This window comes from Portunus trituberculatus, chromosome 22, assembly GCF_017591435.1.
Source record: "Portunus trituberculatus isolate SZX2019 chromosome 22, ASM1759143v1, whole genome shotgun sequence".
In the NCBI taxonomy this organism is placed as follows: domain Eukaryota; kingdom Metazoa; phylum Arthropoda; class Malacostraca; order Decapoda; family Portunidae; genus Portunus; species Portunus trituberculatus.
The window spans coordinates 4,941,092-4,961,031 of NC_059276.1; the positions used below are offsets into that span (position 1 = coordinate 4,941,092).

At 38.3% G+C, this 19,940-nt stretch overlaps 1 protein-coding gene across 5 annotated transcripts in view; it reads left to right on the forward strand.

Moving 5' to 3' along the window:
• LOC123507565 (broad-complex core protein-like) overlaps positions 1 to 17,880 on the forward strand; it is a 64,103-nt gene extending 46,223 nt beyond the window's left edge. For 2 of the 5 annotated variants that reach the window (XM_045260502.1, XM_045260504.1), the window contains one exon: positions 1,550 to 15,534. In XM_045260502.1, coding sequence (XP_045116437.1) covers positions 1,550 to 1,848 — 299 coding nt within the window. In that variant the 3' untranslated portion in view covers positions 1,849 to 15,534. Of the gene's footprint in view, positions 1 to 260; positions 474 to 1,549; positions 15,535 to 17,366 lie in introns of those variants that run through there. The other 3 variants (XM_045260508.1, XM_045260509.1, XM_045260510.1) reach the window with 2 other exon arrangements.
• Positions 17,881 to 19,940: the final 2,060 nt, after the last annotated feature.

Below are 19,940 nucleotides of genomic sequence, written 5' to 3' on the forward strand. Positions count from 1 at the left end.
CAGTACACAGAGGCTAACCTCTCTTCATGGGGTCCTCTGTTCACATTCAAATCGAATACAGTAATTAAGCCAGTGGAGTTGGGATAAATTTAAAAAAGAAAAAAAAATGCCCTCAGCTTCCTTTCCCTGATCCTTTCATAGTTTGTGATTAATTTTACATCCATTCCTCAGTGTAAAACTTGCATCCCTGATCATTTAAAAGTAGTGCTCACCATCCTCATACTCCCTTTTTTGATTGACTCATGTTTGCCTTGTTTCAGATATGGCACTAAATTTGTCGACAGGCAGCAGTCCGAAAGATACTAAAAGGTGGCCCTCCCGACAACCTGTAAATTGCCAATTTTGCGGAGTTCGCATATCGATGGCTTTCAATCTCCGAAATCACGTCAAGCGATGCAAAATGCGGCCCTACAATTCCAGCACGTACGAGCCCATATAACCACCATCTCCTCTTCTCCTAACAAGGTGTAGTCAGGTGAGATGTTAGTTCAGTGGCAGACAGCAGTGTGACCGAAGCACCTGGTGTCGCCTCAAGTTAGACAGTCCCTCCCTCTGAGGATGTGAATCAGACTCAAGGTGTTAACACCTAGTGTGTGGAAGCTGCTCCACCTTGGCACTTGATGGTTGGGAAGATGTTCACATACGTCTCAAAACTTGCACCCTGTGTAGAGTATGTGTTGTTTCGATCTGCTCAAAAGTCACAAGCAATGAGGTGGTTTGAGTGTGAGGCGGATGAGTGCCATCTTACCCAGAACCAATTCATCTTGAGTATTGGTCCTTTGGGTCTTTGGTCCTTTGGCTCACACTGGACATAATCACCTTACTGCTTTGAAAGGTAAGGTTATGTATTACTGACATCTGAGGTCTTAATGTAAACTACCACACACACACACACACACACACACACACACACACACACACACACACACACACACACACACACACACACAGTCATAACATTGTTAAGGAACTAAAATATGATAAATATATGTAGTTTAGATTTTGAATATATGGACTGAAAGTATTTGGTGACTATAAGATCGCGGTTTAAGCAAAAAGAAAATGAAATTGTAAAGAGTGAGTCACAGTTGGCAAGGGGTATGAGCTGATCCCCATAAGGTAAAAGGGTAGCCATAGTTGTGCTTGTTTCCTACAGTTATGCTGCTGCAAGACTGGATGAGAGTTATTACTGTAATATTTGCATTGCACTTCCTGGCGTGTATCTTAAGGGTTGAAATTCAACCAAATGACTTGTGTGTGATGAGGAATTTCTCCAACATTTGTACTTGACTCCATGTAGTCAACAGTTATCATATCCTGTGATTTTAGAATGCCTTAAATTTCTGAAGCATGTTATCTGAGATCTAATCTTCAACTTTACATAGAGTTACACAGGCTGCACTGGGCTGCCTCTCTAAACCTCCATGGGCCACAAGACATCTACTCTATGATGAACTACAGCTTTGTGTTTCCATCTTTCACATAATATTCACCAAGTGAGTCGATGGCACAAGATCATTCTTTCAACATATCTCTTCTTGCCCCTCAGAGGATAACCCGTATGAGGCGCGCCCGTGTCCGGTGTGCCACAAACTGATCAGCAACCGTGCCAACCTCAAGAAGCACCTCAAGATCAGGCACTCAGCTCAAGAAGAGGCTCTCTGTCTCTACTGTCGCAAGGTCTTCCGCAACAAGTACTCCCTGTGGACCCACATCAACTCCTATCACCCTGGGGTCAAGTCTGCCAATGCCCAGGACCCAGCCAGTGCTCCTCAGGATGCCAGTGGCTCTGTTTCTGGTAGTACTGGTAGTGCTGCTGGTCGCTCCTCTGGGTACAAGGGGCAGTAATGGTCGTATTTTGTGTAGAAAAGGATTTGCTATTACCTCATATTACATTTTTCTACTAAAACACTGTGCTCGACTAATCTCTTGGAAATTCTGAAATCCACTTTACCGTTATTCTCTATGTTTTCAGATTAATCAGATCCTATTGAGCTCTGTAGGAATCAGAGATCCTAGGGAGTATCTTGAGGTGGAAGATCATGATGTTATCTGCAGGTGTAGGGTCCTACTTGATGAAAGTACTGTACGGGTCCTAAGTTCTTATCCCTACACCCAGAGGCCTGAGTTCTGTGCCCACACTACACAGTTCATTGTTATGCTGTTCATGCAGGTATGTTCATCAGGTTTACCAATCAACACTCTACCTCAGTTTTATATCAGTAGTAGCTTGTAAACACAGCCACTCTAACTAATTGAAAATTAAGTCAATTATATGGAGATCTGATAGTCCAAGCCATAAACATTTGTACTCCGTATGGAATAAGCCTTTTTTTCTCAGTTTTTATCACAGCAGTCTGATTGGCTTGAATATCCTCCATATGGAAATCATCCGCACATAAAACAGCAGGTTATGTTTACAAGTGTGAGCTCCGCAACGCTTGAGACAATATTACATGGTCATAGTAAGTACTCATGAGAAGGTGATATAATATGATCCTTGGTCCTGCACCCAAACATGCCCTCCAACCCCCACCTCACCTCATACCCCCAAACCTCAATTCCCCAAACCCACCAGCTGCGTCTGGTGGTCGTGCTGTGATGATGCAGATATCTTGTCCTCATATTGCAGGGAGATAAACGCTAATGACGTGTTTCTGGCGGTTCTGATGGATAACTTTCTATTATTTTCCTCCGAAGAATATGTGATTCAGATCGTCCAGAGACTTTCTGAGAGGCGTTATTGAAGCCATGGGTCTCAGGTCTGAGCCAGCGTAGGACCTGGAGTTGCCAAGGTCCTGCGCTGGCCAGTCACTCCTCTAGGCTCGGCTCACGTCTGAACAACCTCATCTAATGGCTTTCAGGAATGTTTTGTAACTCTAATATCATTAAGAAGGAAGCAAGTACACTGACAGCACTTCGTTGGTACTGTTTGTATAATAGTAATACTTATTAATAATGCTGGTAATAATTACAATAAAGCTAATAATAATAATAATAATAATGATGTAATAATAATAATAATAATACTTGGAGGATCTTAGAATGCTCAAACTACTGTACAAACTTCTTACCTCATCACCATCTGTCACTGGTTCTGTTCTGTAGTTCACATCACTTAGTTTCCACCTATCAGTTTCATATGGTACATTAGTCCAGGTCCAAATTATGATGCAACTCAAGAGTGATGGTTATGCCACCTGGTCATCAGCTGTCACCAGGCCTTGATGCGCCCACGGCCTCTGAGCAGCGAGCGCAGGCTGCCGGGGTCTGTCACTCAGTCAGGGAGCAAAGTACCTGTTAGGAGGGTCATGTCTGGGACTGCTGTTCATCACCTTTTATGTCAATGTGTTAGGAAACCATCAGGCATCATTTGAGCTGAAGAAATGGGAAGTAAATGATTGTTTTTGTGTATTCACATATTATAAATTGTTTAGGAGTCAATATATGAAGATAAGTGGCAGGTGTTTATCAGAGAGATGAATAATTAAAAATGTGTAGAATTTATTTTTTCAAGAAGACTAGATAATTTATTGATTGTTGTTGAGTACAGCAATGTAAACATTTTTATCATTAATTTTGCCATAGTATTGGTGTATGGATGATAATGTCCGACCACTCACTCCACATTTGGGTTAGAAGAATGCTGCCACCACTGCAACGGGGAACTGAAAGGGATGGCTGGAGGGGACCAAGAGCCACCTCCTCTTTGGTTGTCTTTGTAATGAGATAGGGCATGACATCTAATCCTGGTTGCCTCCCTTCAAGGGGAATCTTAGTCTGATGTATTGGTAGATTGATTGCAGTGCTTTTACAATTTTTATTATTTATCATTAGTTAAATTCTTATTGTTTTATAAGCTTAATTATTATCACAAGTATCATCAGTGTTATGGTTGTTGATGTGGTTGGGTGGGGTGCAGTGGTGGTGTGGAAGATGCGGCAGTCAGTGCAGGCAGTGGTAGTGGTGGTTTGAGTCCCTCCACATGACATCAGTCCCAGGCAGACACCTGACTAACTCCTCTTGGGGTAAGCCATGCAGAAGAGCCAATATATTTTTACTATTTTTACTAAAGAAAAGAAAGTTGCTTCTTTACTTTTGTTACACATATGCTATTATGGGTGTATAAGGGAAAATATTAACCTTAGATAGAATCACGAGTTTGCAGATTTCTTTTTCATTAGAAATTAGCCTTTCTAATGGAAAGGCATCACAAACATACAACCAATTTTTTCTCTTTTTTGTGATCTCCATATACCATATTAGTAAAACCAGTTTCATTTAATTAAATTTAATTTGTCAGGTTTGCATTTCAACCTCAGGAATCAGGGCAGGGACCTGTGGTGATGCAATGGCACATCAGTCATCGTAATCTTGGCGGGGTGACCCTGCGATGCACACGGTTACTTCACACCAGAGTAACTCGTTGTCACAACCAGACCAACACCACACGGCAAGGTGGTGTGTGTCACGCATGGCCTGGGAGTGTTGGCTTGGTGTGAACGCCAGTACCTCACCTGCTGTGCTGCACCACCACTGCCTTGCTGGTGGTGTGTCTGCTGATGTACTCGCATGGCCACCTCTCACCCGTTGTTTTCCTTGTTTTGTAAATTTAGGTGAACTCCTCATTGCGCAGCAGATCCAGCCAGGAACCTTAGTGCCACACATGAAACTTGTAAAGTTTTACGTGGCATTACCTCAAAGATATATTTTGAGAATTCAGACATTTATACCTCCTCTGCCTCCCACACGTGCCATGTGATGGCATTGTGGAATGCAGATGTACATGTGACGGCCACCTTGGAGTTTTTTGGTCTGCTGATGCCATTGGGGCAACTCTTGTGTCATCATCCATTTAGTACAAACAGTGTCATTATCAGGAATAAAGTCAGGAGTTTCTGTGCATCTTTTCCGCTAGTAAGCAAGAAAGACTTGGCCTCCATCAATGCTGTATGTCAGTGTAATTGCTGATTCTTTGTAGAAAATATGTCTGTATATATTTACAGTGCATCCCAAAGTATATTGTAATTATTTGATGCTATAGTAGAACTTTTTATTTATCTAATTTTGTATCACAGTTGTTTTACTCATTTTACGAGAGCCATGCAGGTTACAGTCCATAGTTAACTAAGCGGCAGCCAGGGAAGGCGTCTGTAGAGCGGCCTTTCATTCTGTGAGTGAAGTACAGTGTTGGTTTTGTTGTTGTCAGGAATCAATAATGTCATGCCCCATTGAAATTATTCTTCATGTAAGCATTTCTCTGTTATTTTATGTTAAAAATATGGTTCTGTTTAGATTTAACCATAATGTTTCTTATTTGATTGGAAATTTTATGAAGCTTGGTTTTTATGAATGAGGCATGTTATGCAGAAAATTTGTTATTATTATTCCATACAGTGAGCATGATGCAGTACCAGCAATGAATGTTGTTTTGAAGACACTTTCCTGGCTTCCGCCTTCACACATACCGGTATCTTCTCTACCTCAGGAATCAGACGTTATGATCATGGTGGGGGATTGGGGTGGGTCTGGGAAAGCTGGACGTGCTGGGCCACCCCTCAGGGTGGATATTTGCCACAAAACACAAAGCTTGACATTTATTACCCACCTCCAGTGTTTTGTGGATAGTAGATCAGTTATACCTCAGTTGTAGGGCGATTATACAGTGGACATTGGTGAGACCATTGTGCATTTCAGGTCAAACGCAATTGAATACGAGTACTGTCTACCTGATAGATTTGTTTTATACATATACGTAATGTGTTGTAGTGCTGTCCCATAGTCTCTCAACCTCATGTGTGAGAAGAAAAACACTGTAGATGGAACACATAAAGGTAAATTTTCCTTGCCTTCTCAATAGTGGTTCTGCTTCAGCCAGCCCAGCCTCGCCCTGATCCCCCTTCCAGTATACTGTATCAGCCGGAAAACCCAGAGTGTCTTGGCAGGTTGTAACTTTTGTAAAGGACAATCTGTGGGCACTTTGGGATATGTATTTTATCATATGCCGCTGTGAGACAGTTTATTAGATACTACAGGGAATATTTTTACATTTACATACATTTTAATAGTAAGTTCAATGTCCATTTTCATTAGGAAAAAATATCATGAAGTGTTTCACTGTAGTTGACGTGATGCATCTTAGTTGATTCACGTACGTACCAATCAGCTGTTCTTTGTGATGTGGAATGGTTTTGTCCACAGTTTTTCAGGTAATATGTGAGCTGAGTGCTGGTGTATCTTGCAGTCAGTTAAACTCCTACACAAAGCTCTATCTTCTTCCCCTGTCAGACAGTTCATGGATAATAGCACTTATATATTTTTTTTCCACCTCTTATCCCTTATCACCCCACAAGGCATAATTCAGACAGGCTTTTTTTTTTTTTTTTTTTTTTTTTTTTTTTTTTTTTTTTTTTTAATTTTTCTTTTTTTTGCATTGTTTATTCTGATTTTATTATCTTGGTGTAAATAATGTTAGTGGGGTGATGTAAAATATATATGTGTGATATGGTTCTCATGGTGCGCTGACAAAACAACCATGTGTGGAAATATAAATAACTGTGCCATGGTGTTACTTGCAATGGTGACTAATTCTCGCTGGAGTTTTGGTTCCTGACAGTCCCTGACTCCCTTGCTGGTGACTGAACAATGTCTGTAGTAATTGTGTGTGGTATTGCATAGCTCATGAATATAATGAGAATAGTAGATCAATAGAAAGCATGTGAGCATGGCAGTGACGGTCAGAATCGTGACAAAAGACCTATTGGTCACACTTTGAGCCCAGACAGATGTAATTTTTGTAGATTTTCCTCACCCTCACGAGAACAGTGTGTGATCTTCATCATCACACCTTATATGACTAGCTCTCAGTACACTGGAGATACTGAATGTGTAGGAATGAAGCTGATATAACCATTTAAACTTTCATCATGAGTTTAAGGCATTGTGTATTTGGATATGTACGAAAGGTATCCTTTGAAATTCATGCATCACTTACTATTCAAGTATCAAGTAAAGATATCATAATTTTGTAAAATATGGAAGAGGTCAGTTGTATTGCAGTGGTCTGAATAACATGACAAAGACCCAGTGCACAGGATGTAGTACAGTACTTGCTTGGTGTTCAATTAGACATTGCCTGCTCAGCGCACCATGACCTTAATCTCTTATAAATATTAAGCATGATAGTGTGACATGATCTAATGATTGTATATACCCTCACTCTTAATGTTCATTGCCTCAGTCTGTCTGAATGGGAGGACAACTTTTCCGCCATTGCTCAAGGAAAATGCCGTGAAATATTAAAACATTGCTGTGTTTAATGTCTTGTTGTCTGTTAGATGATGTTTTATATTGATATATTTTAATTATGAGTTTCAAAGAACTCATTATATTCTTTGTTAGAGCCATTTATGTAGCTTTTTGGTTTAGTGTTAAGATAAAGTATATATTTTTTTCTTCCTACTGACTGCAAAACAATTCTCCTTGGGATAAATTCAGACATCGAATTCTTTAATTTCTTTTGAAAAAAATTAGATGAAAACACTAAGAACTTTTTGGTAAAGCTTTTGTTATGTTGATAGTTTGCTCACATTAATTGATATAAATAATGTGTGTTGTAGGTAGTTGAGGTGCACTAATGTGCATACCATGAGTATATTGCAGAAAGATGCAGTTTGCAAGCAACCGTTGCAATGTGAAATCTCTGTCTACACTAACAACTAAGTGTGTTTTGCCTTGGAGTATACATAGTAGATTGGTGAGGGTGTCTGATGATCGATCATGACTCCAAAATGGTTGCATTGTGTGTAAGGTCTTGGTGATGTGACATTTCTCAAGTGTAAGCTTGTGTGAAATGTCTTCATGTCTGATTGTGAGAACTCATTTCATCTGTTCTGAAGGACAGAATTGCAAGAATAGCTTGGTAGCTTCCAGAATATTATATTTGCTTGAAGATTCCAGGGATTTTAGTGTTAAAAAAATGGGAGCTGGTCTTATTATTATTTTAGAGATATCTTTATATTATACTTGTTCTGAAGTTCCTTATAATATATATACTTTCTAGGTGGAGTTGAAGAAACTACTTATGGTCGCAATGCAAGAGTCTCAAGTGTATTATGCTATCATTTGCCAGCTTTATCTTGTGCGCTAGAATGAAGAAGCAGAACAGTTAGTCATCTGTCCTCAAAGGTAGTCATGGAACTTATATTGAATCAATGATTTGTGACTTTGAATTAGCATTGGATGTGAACCAAATGTGTTTCCTTTATTTTGGTGTTGTGATGGAACACAGCGTAGGTGGTATTGGGAAGCTCAAGTGATGTTTTATTTGTTTATGTGATATTTCCATGTGATGGATGTGAGGTATTATGGCTGAGCCATGGGACTGGGTGGTATTTTATCCTTCATCAACATTATGACGAAGCAAATGGTCAGTGCTACAAGACAATGTAAAGGATATTGAGTTCAAGTTGATTGCTTCCTCAGGGCATGAAGCAGACATGTGTTGTTTGCACTTCAGTGCATGAAGTGGTAGAGCCTCTCACACTTTTACTTCATGGCACAAAATTATGTTGCCATGTCTTGTCCTAATTTTCAAAATGTTATCATTCAGTTTTCTTAAGATTTTTCATTGCAGAGATCAGCAGTCTTCAGTCATGTATGAGAATCTTCTGGTAAAGAGATGAATATATAAAGTTTCAGGACATATCATGAAGTACCATCACCAGATATTCAACTTTGATTAGCTTCAGGTAACACCACCCTTGCAAAAGAGATTCCACCCCAGACAGAGGCTATTATATTGCAACATTCAGTGGGGAAAAAGATCCACTGATTTGCACTTGTATCACTGTAAAATTAGCGTTGCCTAAAGTCATGTTGGCACTTTCATAAGTTCACGATGAGAAAGTGTGAAGAGTGTGTTATGAATCAATCTTGGTGAAGGTATGAGAAGCTCCACTATAGCTGCTGCCACTCATTACTCCACTTCCTCTTTTAGTTTATGGAGCTGACCATTTGGAGACTTATCATTCTCCACATCTGTGAGGAAGGTGTAAGATATTCTGTGATATCTGCAGGAACTGAAGGGGGGCAATTTGTGCACCACGAAAACAGCTTATGGGTAAAATTTTACTCAGATATGCTGTCTAATTCTAATTGTTGTCACTTAGTGTACTAAACAGGCAGCCACAAAGGAGGCATTTATTTACTCTGGGTTGGCTGTTTAATTCCCTGGTTAACGCACGAGTCTGAAAGCTTTAGTGGTGTGGGAAGGGCACTAGTGTTGCCTCAAGCCTCTCAGATGATGTTTCTATAGCTTGCAGTGTGAGGCAAAATAGAGGGAAGGTTATGTGAACACTTCCCTGAAATGTTTTTTGATGTAATGTGAGCTGTGCAGAAACATTTGGAATACTTGAAGCACACAGAGTGCCTGGAACACACCCTAGGGCAGGGATGTTACATTAAACCCCTGACCACTACCTCGATTCCTTTAAAGCTAAGCAGTTGTTGTGGATGGACTCTTCCAGATTTGATTTATTGCAAGGAATAGGTATGATTCACTGTGTTTTAATGAGCTTGCTGCTGCTGCCGCTACTCTGATTCTGTGAATTTGATACTGTAATAATTGTATTGGGGGAGTTGACTTATGGTGCTTGTCACACAGGATGCTGGTTAATGCATGTCTCGGGAAACTGCAACTTTCTGCCTCATTATGCCTCGTACACAGTGACTTCATCAATATCAGGTGTGTCAGCAAGTCGTATATACTTTTCAGGTTTAACATGAAAAAAATAGTGAACCTGTCTGATTCATATATTTTTTATACTTCTTAAATTGAATCAGCTTTTTCTTGCTTTTTGTATTGAGTAGTTTCAAAGATTACAGAAAATGTCAAAACCAGTGTTAAGTTGTTGAGTTTTTGGAGGCTGATTGTAGAGAAACTGTATTAACCAGGTTCATGTGTTCATGTGTTGGGAATATGGCAATGCTGTGAAGTCCAAATTGTGATTTAGAATAGTATTAATGGAATTTCAAGGAGTGACTCTTGGAGTTTGTCTCTAGAGGCAGTATTGGAAGCTATGAGCTAAGTGTAATAAGGATCACATGGTGGAAGATGAGCCTGGCACCGTCACTTGCCATCTTGTACACAGTACAAGACTTTTCCTCATTATGGGATATCATTTGATAAGCAAGAATGGCTTAGCTTCTTCATACCCTCAGCACACGTTGGCTGCAGCCAAGTTTGACGTAACTAAAGGAACTATTTTATTGGAACTCAACTTGTAGAGTACATGCAGTAGAAAGGTAGATGATAGAAATTGTCATGTTGAAGATATGAAGAGCAAAGGTCGTCTTGCCAATAATCAGACACTGCCGCTTCATAGTTTTTTAGCTTCAGAAGCTTTGTATGCTGTGATGGTAATAAGTAGGATTTCAGAATGCTGAAAGCATGTTATGCAGGATCCAAGGAACACCTGGCCATGAGCTGCAAAGCATCCCCGCCAGGTGTGGAGGGGCATATCCACAGGCTCTTTTCAGCTCTCATGTTGATGTCACTGCCATGCCTTAACTTTTGTCACAAATACTGAAAAAAATGTTCCTATCATGAATTCAATTTGCTTTCATCTTGAAAGTTATTCATTGTGATGCAGTCCATGAATTTCAGATGTCATATAAAATGTCACATATATTATATTAGTAACAGTAACATTTAATTCATTAACAGATTTGTAGTAAGATTTTCTCATTATTTACAGTAAATTGAACAGTTTTGAGTAGTTACCTGAAAGTATCATCACTGATATCACTCAGATATCAGTCCTCATAATAGACTGGCAGGGAACACAATCATGTTGAGCATCATGTTAGTGCATTAGTGACACATAGAATCTAGAACAGTTTCATGTATAATTCTGAGTTTATCTGAAAACAGATCGGTTCATGGAAATTCACATGCCAATAGTCAAATATGAACAAAAGGCAGCAAAAAGTGATGTTAGTGTAGAGCCTTGAATGTGGCGTGGAATATTTCCCTCCTCCTGTATATTGGTGTTGGTGCTGGTGGCGTTAAACATATTGATACCTTTCAGTGGTCAGCTGCCCTGAGGATTATTACTTAAAGGTTCTGCTCCAAGCAGAGACTTTTAATGATACTAAGAGAGAGAGTGAGAGATATGGTGTTGGTTTATTTCATTTAGAGATTGAGAGCGAGAAAGAGCGAACAAGAGAGAGAGAGAGAGAGAGAGAGAGAGAGAGAGAGTGAAGTAGTGAGAGGATCTGAAAGGGTTGAAAATTGAAATGGCTTTTCAGGTGTGTTGTAGATCCTGTGTTAAATTAATCCTCGAAACATTTCTTATTTCATTTGGAGCATCAAGTTTGGAAACCGAATTAACTTATTGTTTCTGGCCAAGTGTATCAAGTCTCAGCCAAGTCACTTTAAGGATACTAGTAAGGTAGTTGTGTGAGTATGGAATGGTGATGAGAATGAGTTTTAATTGGTGAAAGAACACATGATAATGTAGTTCATTAGTTCTTTAATGTTAAACACAGTGTTTGTGGGAATGACTAACTTTTCAGACCTTGATCTAATTACACCCTCATGTTGTATGTCACGCTTGGAGCTTATCTCTGAGTGTTCTTGAGGTGTGCAGAAAATGCTACAGAATGTTTCATCACCAAAAATTTTGAGCCTATGCTGCTAGGTCTGAATAAGCTAGTAGGTAGTGGGTTGTGTGGGGCAGATTTGTGGAGCGGCAGGGATGGGCAGGCACGCCAGTGCTGTGTTGCTGCACCCACACACACCACTGCTTGAGTTCACCTCAGCCACTAATTCTGTCAGCAAACTCAGGCACAATAACTTGATTTATCATCATAAAGCTTTAGTAAGTTATTTATATTATTGATATCAATGAATCTTGTGGACTACAATATATTGACTTTATACATGATGAAGTTCTTTGTAAAAAGTAGTAACTAAAACTTTGTGGGTGCAACAGAAGATATGATGTACTGTAACATGAAGAACCAAAAAGTGAGATGCTGTCCACCATGAAAAGATGTTGCCAGTCCCTTGGCTACTGTGTATGGTGAGGCCTGGCCTGGCCCAGCCCAGGCCCTGCCCAGGCTGAGGCTGCCCTGTCTGCCTCACTTACCCCACTTAAAATTGTAGATTTCAGAGTCAGCTGTAAGTTTGACTCTGTATGTGTTAAACACATTGATTTTCTGTGATTGGTTTAGGTTATGGAATATACTTATTGGCAAAGCCAAAACTATTATTTCTAATAAGTTCCATGAGATGGTTGAGTTTTAATAAATAATTGACAGATGATTATGTATAACATTTCTAAGTTCACCATTTAGATAAAAAAGAAATTTAGGTCTATATGTATATACTTTTGCAACTTTATTAGGTACAGAAAGCTACATATTGTTGTATGTGTTTGAAGTATAATTAATGTATTTAATATATATAACCTTTGCCTTGGTTTTACATGAGGGAATGTATGGCCTTGTGCATGCCAGGAATGCATAGATTCTTGTCCCACTTCAAAACAATGTTCACCAGCAGTATTTGTTTTGAATTTATTTACTTGGTGCTTTCTCTTTAAGCATCATAATGAGTGTTCAGTATCTGAAGGTTTCTTTATTTGCTGTAAAGACAATTATCCAAAATGCCACACAGTATCTTTCTTACTCAAAAAAATGCTGTACACTATTATTTACATAATGAAAGCACATAATTTATTCAATATTCAAAATTGCAAGGTGAATTTTCCAACATTAATCATCCCTGTGATAGTTTTGGTCACATGACATTGCTAGAGGTGTTAGGAACACCATTACTCATTCAGACCTCAGTTGTCACACCTGCCATTCATTACAAGGCTCTTGTTGGCCAGGCAGGATACAGACAGCAGCTGCTTTTCAATCATGAGCCCAGGTCATGATGAAACTCGAGTGAAAATATTTGATAACCAAAATTTTGTAGACATTGCAGCATTCAGGTTTCACTTTAGGGTTCAGGAGACTAAAGACTTGCCTCTTTTACAGCGACAATCACATTTTGAATCAGTACATGATCAAGGGCCAGGAAGTAACATGATATCAGGGAGAAATTTAATCAATCTATTTTTTCTAAACTCTATGCATTATTTAGTAATTTCATGAAGTATTGGATTGTAAACTTTATATGAAATGTATTTTCTCTAAAAGAGAGAAAATTAAAGTTCTGTCAGTATTTACATAAATTATATGATGCATATTTATGTATAATTTGTTGTATACTGAAAACAAATATGATGTCTTGTGAATCATTGTAAGATTTTAAGAAAGTGGTCCAAGAAGTTCAAGCTTGATTGTTACATGACAGGTAAATGGTCTTTTGTCTTTATCATCTTGTTGTGGTAAAATTCCAGTAATGGCCTCCCGCAACTGTGGTATTTCCTGTTGGCCGGGCACGTTATTCACGGCTGTGGCTCTTCATACCAAATTTTGAGTGATCAAAGTCAGACTGCAGATGTGATAGCCTCAGTTTTGAAAAGGGAAAGGTCATTGAGGTTTGTTCCAATTGGATTCTCAAACTATTGAATTGCCAAATAATAAGTGATAAGGATCTTAGCATAATTAAACAAGAAAAAAAAAAAAAGCTGGTGAAAAAAGATTTTGTCATCAGTTTTAAATCAATATTTTGCATTAATTATCCTCAGTTTTTATTAGTGTAATTTTTAATACAAATGGAGTCAAGCTAAGAGTTGAGTATTTAATGTGTAAAACAATGCCTGTTATTGCTGCTTCACAATGGTACAAGTAAATAAAAACAAAAGTGCAAAGTCAGGTTAGAGCTCGACTGTCATTGCCATTCTGCGTCAAGTCATGACAAACATTTTATTTGCATTCTTCAGGTCACTCCACCCAAAGAAAATATTGACTTCTTTCTTGACGTAACTTTCTGTCGGGCAGTTCAGCAAATTTAAATTGCTATATTTCTGACTCTTTACTGTTGTACACTATTAGAATCTTCAGTGTTCATACAGAGTCACGTTTATGCATGTTTGATATATGATTACATGTACCTTGGCATTTTTGTTGGCAGCAGAATAGATTTTGACAGCACAAAATTCATTTAACTTTCAATCAAGCGTTGAGACCAATAAGCTGATCTGTGTATATAATAAGTACACATCATCTTAAGTTTATCTCTGGAGGCATTATGAGTTACTGCAGGTTTTTACATTGTCAATGCAATAATTACTGAAGGGAATGTAGAGTAGGAGAATTCTGACGTTTATTGAAAAATCTAAAATTCTTGTAGGTAGTAGGGTCATTGCACTTTGGCGAGCCGTACTCTGTTCAAAGCGCTGAGGCAACGATGATATTTGCCCGTGAAGTGAACCTAAACAAGGTGTGTAACTTTTGGAGTTTTGTGTTTGTCACTCTTGTGCTCAAATCTGGTAGTAGTATGCTTCAGCATTGATGAAAAAGTAATAGGTGATAACAAAATCCTTTTTTATATTAATTGCAAAGTGATCAATGTATTTTCAGGATAAAACATGTAAATTATGATTTGGTAACATTTGCTTAGTCATTCTTTGAGCACAAGGGAAATGTTTCATCATTGCCTCAGATGTATAGGTCATGGAAGAGTGTGCGTGTGTGTGTGTGTGTGTGTGTGTGTGAGAGAGAGAGAGAGAGAGAGAGAGAGAGATTTTTGGCGGCTTTGAATGCAGTACAGGTCCCTGGCTGTGGACAAGAGTTGGGTGTCAGGGGAAAATGTTAGGTGGTAAAAAATCCTTTCTAGTTTTCATTTTTCTGATTACAAAAATGAAAGGCCCAAATAAAATTGATTTTTCCCCCACTTTACTAATCTGGTGTATCCCATTTTTTGTTTTCTGCAATACTTTTCATGTTCCGTTTTTCATTATCATATAATGAAAAGTTATGCTTCTGTTTTTGGTGTTGCCGTCTTGTCTTTTTGACCTAGTCTCTTATTTTTGTTTGATGTTTTTTTGTGAAAATTTGTTTTCAAATCTTGTGTCATAATGGTATTTTAAGTGTTTTCTCCACCGTTCATCTGTGCTACATGTGGATACAATAGCTACAATAAGTAGGATTATTTCTTTGGATTTTAGTTCCAAACAAACAAAATATTGAATGAAATCAGGTGCCAGATTACAAAAGAAAATATTGTAAGTGAATAATTTCCCTCATGCTGTAAAGTGTAAGCATTTGACTGCCATCTAAACATAGTGTCCATTTTTTCTCACTATTTCAAAAAGATAATGTTGAAATAATTGTCAGAGTCAACCAAATGGACATGACACTGAACCAACCATGTGTGTGTGTGTGTGTGTGTGTGTGTGTGTGTGTATATGTGTGTGTGTGTGTAAGTATATGTGTGTGCGTTGGCTCAGTGCCATGTCTGCTAGGCTGGCCCCCGTATACTGTGCGGGGTGCAGAGTTAGTCTGGCTGAAGGTCCCTCTGTATCTTTAGTAATTTACCAAATTATGTATCTGCAAGTAAAGGTAAATATATATTATCTGTGTATCACTCCACCAGAGTCTTGCCTGGAGGTGTTTGTATCATTTGTGTGTCACTTGCCCTACTCCTCTCATTGGTGGCTGGTTTTCATGCTGGGAGAAGTAACCTAAAAAAGAGGGATGGGCTAGTCTGTATGGTAGAATAATGGGAAATGTTTGCTGCATCTCATTAAACTTAACAGATACAGTACTGCTGGCTACATTTCAGTAAGTCTTCCTGTATCTCATGACATCTACATGGATTGTTAGATGAACCAAAAGAGATTTAGTATTAGAAGATAACAAAAACAGTAAGAATATCACTGACCAGAGATATAATATTAAAATGGAAAATGGAAAACAGTCAGATTAAGAGAGCTAGTGAGGGTGTGTGGTGGCCAGAGACAGCCTTCACTAGCAAACTTAATGATATAACTCAATATTTCATGGTCCTAACTCGTCTCTAACTTGACAGCTCTAATCTCCAGGACGGAACATAAGTGAATTGATGCCTGCAGTTCTTAAGAGATGCTGAAGTGCAAGTTTTCTGTAAGTAAACCAAGGGATGGACAGAGGTGGTGGCCATGCCTCAGCCATTATGTGATTTATTTGTTAATTATAAGCCAGATATGTCACAGAATGGAGGCACATGCCTGGTCTTTCATGTCATCTGTTACAATACCTCCGCTTTCCCAGCTTTGTGTGTCAGGAAGGCCAAGTAAGGTGAAATAGCTGGCAGTGGCTGACTCTCCTGGGCAGCCATCTTGATGATGTCATCAGCAGGTTCAGCCTGCATCAGCCCTGCCAGTTCCAACCATACCTTCTCTCAACCAAACTAACCTTACTTTCCTTTAAACCCTCCTGCCTGACCTCCACCCAGATATAATAGCAGAACAGACCTCAATGTGCTGGGAAATCATTGGATCTCAACAGCCAGCAAAGAGCAGGGCAGGCAGGATGCAGCCAGGGGAAGTGTTCCATCTCTACTCCTCTGAGGTGCACCAAGCCATGAGTGCCTTCCCTGTCCCTGAGATCATGAGAATTCCACTGGAGTATGTTATTCTTCACTGCAAGGTGAGGTGAGGTGAGAGGCAGAAGAAGAAACATTTTACTATCCCATATATATATATATATATATATATATATATATATATATATATATATATATATATATATATATATATATATATATATATATATATATATATATATCCCCATCATACCAGGCACACTGTAGTGATGAAAGCGTTTGTGGTGATTTAGTCAAGGGAATGAGTGTGCTGTTCTGCTGTCTGATCACTGCTGCTATGGCCAACCTGGAGAGGCTGGGGATGATACCACCACCACAGCAACACAGAGCACATCACAGCAATGGGCAGGAGGGTGATGCACTTCTCAACACTACTGCACTTCTGAACACCCCTGTACTTCTTTAAGGCTGGTGTTGGAGTCTGGGTTTTGGAGTGTTGAAGTATTGTGTGGTGTTGAGGCAGGAGAGTGGAGAAGATTGGTATTGTGAGAGCAGAGAACAGGGAACACAGAGGGAGAGAAGGTAGGCTATGCTGGGAAGAGAAAGGAGGGAATGGTAGTGAATATATTAATCTTTTCTCCATGAATATTGATAAAGCTCATAATTTTTCCTCTATCAACACTTAACATTCATAAAACTAATACCTTCCCTACTAATTATTAATAAAAACTAGTAATTTTTCCCTCATAAACCTTCACAGAGCTTCAACAACACTGAACATACTGACTCTCTTCTGTTTTTCCTCCAGCAACACTAAACATTTCAATTCTTTTCTATTTTCCTCTAAGATTTAACATACAAAATTTTTCCACTTTTCCAGGTGTGTTGACCCAGTTCTGTCCATCTCGGCAATGTTGACAGGAGGTCATGGCATCATCCCGGCAGCAGACCTCTGCTCCAAGACACGAGAAGTCAAGGCAAAGGCTGACCCGACTTGTGACCTCTAGGCAATGTACAGTCTGCAGAAAGAATGGTGTTTGCATGACAATTACAGCAATAAACTTAACTTCTGCAATAATAATAATCTCAATTAGATATATGTCATGTTTAGTGAAGGTAAGTTATAAGGTAATGGATATTCTTTATACTTTTCAAGCATGTACTGTACAACTGGCTCCCTACTTGATTAGGCAGCCTTCCTATCTCTATTATCATTATTGTTATTTATTAATGTTATTCTTTATTTTTATCATCATTATCTATTATTGTTATTATTATTTTTATTATTATTATTATTATTATAAGTTTTATTATTGCTATTGTCATTATTATTATTGCTATAGTCATCATGATGTATTTGGATCAGATTTGGCATTACACAGTACTCAATTTTCCCTTTTTCTTTATTATTACAGAAAGTGAGGCAAAATTGACTGTTTGGAGAGAGAGAGAGAGAGAGAGAGAGAGAGAGAGAGAGAGATTAGAAGGCTCAAATATTTCTAACTTATAGGTGAAATATCATTGAACAAGATTAGTGTCAGAGTAGTATTATGTAGTAGTAGCATTAGTAGTAATAATAATAGTAAGAATGATAGTAAATTGTTGTGTCTTTATTTATTTATCACATATATGAAGCCATGCTATTGGTCAGAGAGAGAGAGAGGTAATAAAATGGAGGAGTTGGGATTAAAACAGGAGACAGAAAGAAAAGAATGAATAATAAATGGAGGAAATGGAAATAAAACAGGATAGACAGGAATAATAAAGGAATAACATAAAAGATAGAAAGAAAAATGGCACGTGCTTATCCTGCTGTACTAAATAAGTGAAGCCAGTGGGTGAAGCTTATGGGACTGTGGGCAGAGCTTATGATTGCAACTTACACCCAAAACATTGTCCTCCTGTGTGAAGCAATGGGATATTGTCACTTTGATTTTCATCATTAGAGGAAAACTAAGAAAGAGCTAATAGTTTGACTTATTTAAACTACATTATAGTTTTCTAAATATGTCATGTAGACCTGTTATTAATGAGGTTAATATGAAATAGCTACAATATTGAAAGAAATACAGCAGACCATTTCCAGGAGAAATTATGGCAAAAAGATTGCTTTTTCTTATTTATTACATGGCAAGAAAAAAAAAAAAAACAAGCAAGATTTCAGTGATTGGTGGTTTTTTCAATGCCCAGTGACGTGAAATCACACATGATTCTAAATATGAGAGAGAGAGAGAGAGAGAGAGAGAGAGAGAGAGAGAGAGTATTTGAAATGCCTTAAATAATTGCTATACCCAGAAAAATAACCTTCAGGCCAACTTTCACTTGATATACAATTTATTTATCCTTGCTTGATGGTTGTTCCAAACATTAAGGAACCAGCCTGGTTCACCTTACCTACTTTATACCTACTTATAAATTAAATCATTACTATTACTAAGAATAGGTAGACAGATCAGAGAGAAGAAGAGGGCATACAGAGAGTTGCAGAAAAGTGGGGAAGATGTAGATTTGATTAGGTACAGACAGGTCGGATGATTTGAGTAAGGTTATCAAATAAAGTAAAAGGCAAACAGAGATAAAACTAGCTAGAGCTGGGAGTAAAGATCCCAAAAAGTTATATAGTTATTACAGGGTCAGTGATAAAAGAAATAAGGATAGGATTGGACCACTCAGAAAAGATGGTGTAGTACTGTGGATCAAAATGAAGACATAGTAGAATTATTGAATGAACAATTTTCTTCAGTATTTACTAGGGAAAGAATAGGAAATCCTGTTACAAACAGTGCGACGAGTAGTTTGAGAGCTTTAGAAAATATTGATATAAAACTGGGAATTATTAGGAAATTTATTCTTGAACTAGACAATAGGAAAGCTAGTGGTCCTGATGAGCTACATGCCAGAGTACTTAGGGAGGGTGTAGACAGTATTTCTGAAGTACTTAAGTTAATCTTTGAAAGATCACTTAGGTTTGCTGAGATACTTTAGGACTGGAAGTTAGCTAATGTTACACCAATATTTAAAAAAGGTAGGAAGGATGATGCGAATAATTATAGACCAATTAGTTTAACTAGTATAGTATATAAGATACTAGAGAAAATCATTAAGGGTAGTATTTGGGAGCATTTAAATGAGAATAGATTAATTAGAGATACCCAACATGGCTTTAGATGAGGGAGGTCCTGTCTTACGAATATGCTCGATATCTTGGAATATATTACCAAGGAGTTAGATGATGGAAATAGCATAGATGTTATATATCTAGATATTAGCAAGGCATTTGATAAGGTACCACAAAGGAGGCTAGTGTACAAATTGAGACTACATGGGATAGGGGGTAGGTTAGTTGATTAGATTAGTGAATGGCTTTCTGATAGGAAACAGAGAGTAGTATTAAGTGGGGTAATGTCTGAGTGGAAGGAAGTGGTTAGTGGGGTACCCCAAGGATCTGTGCTAG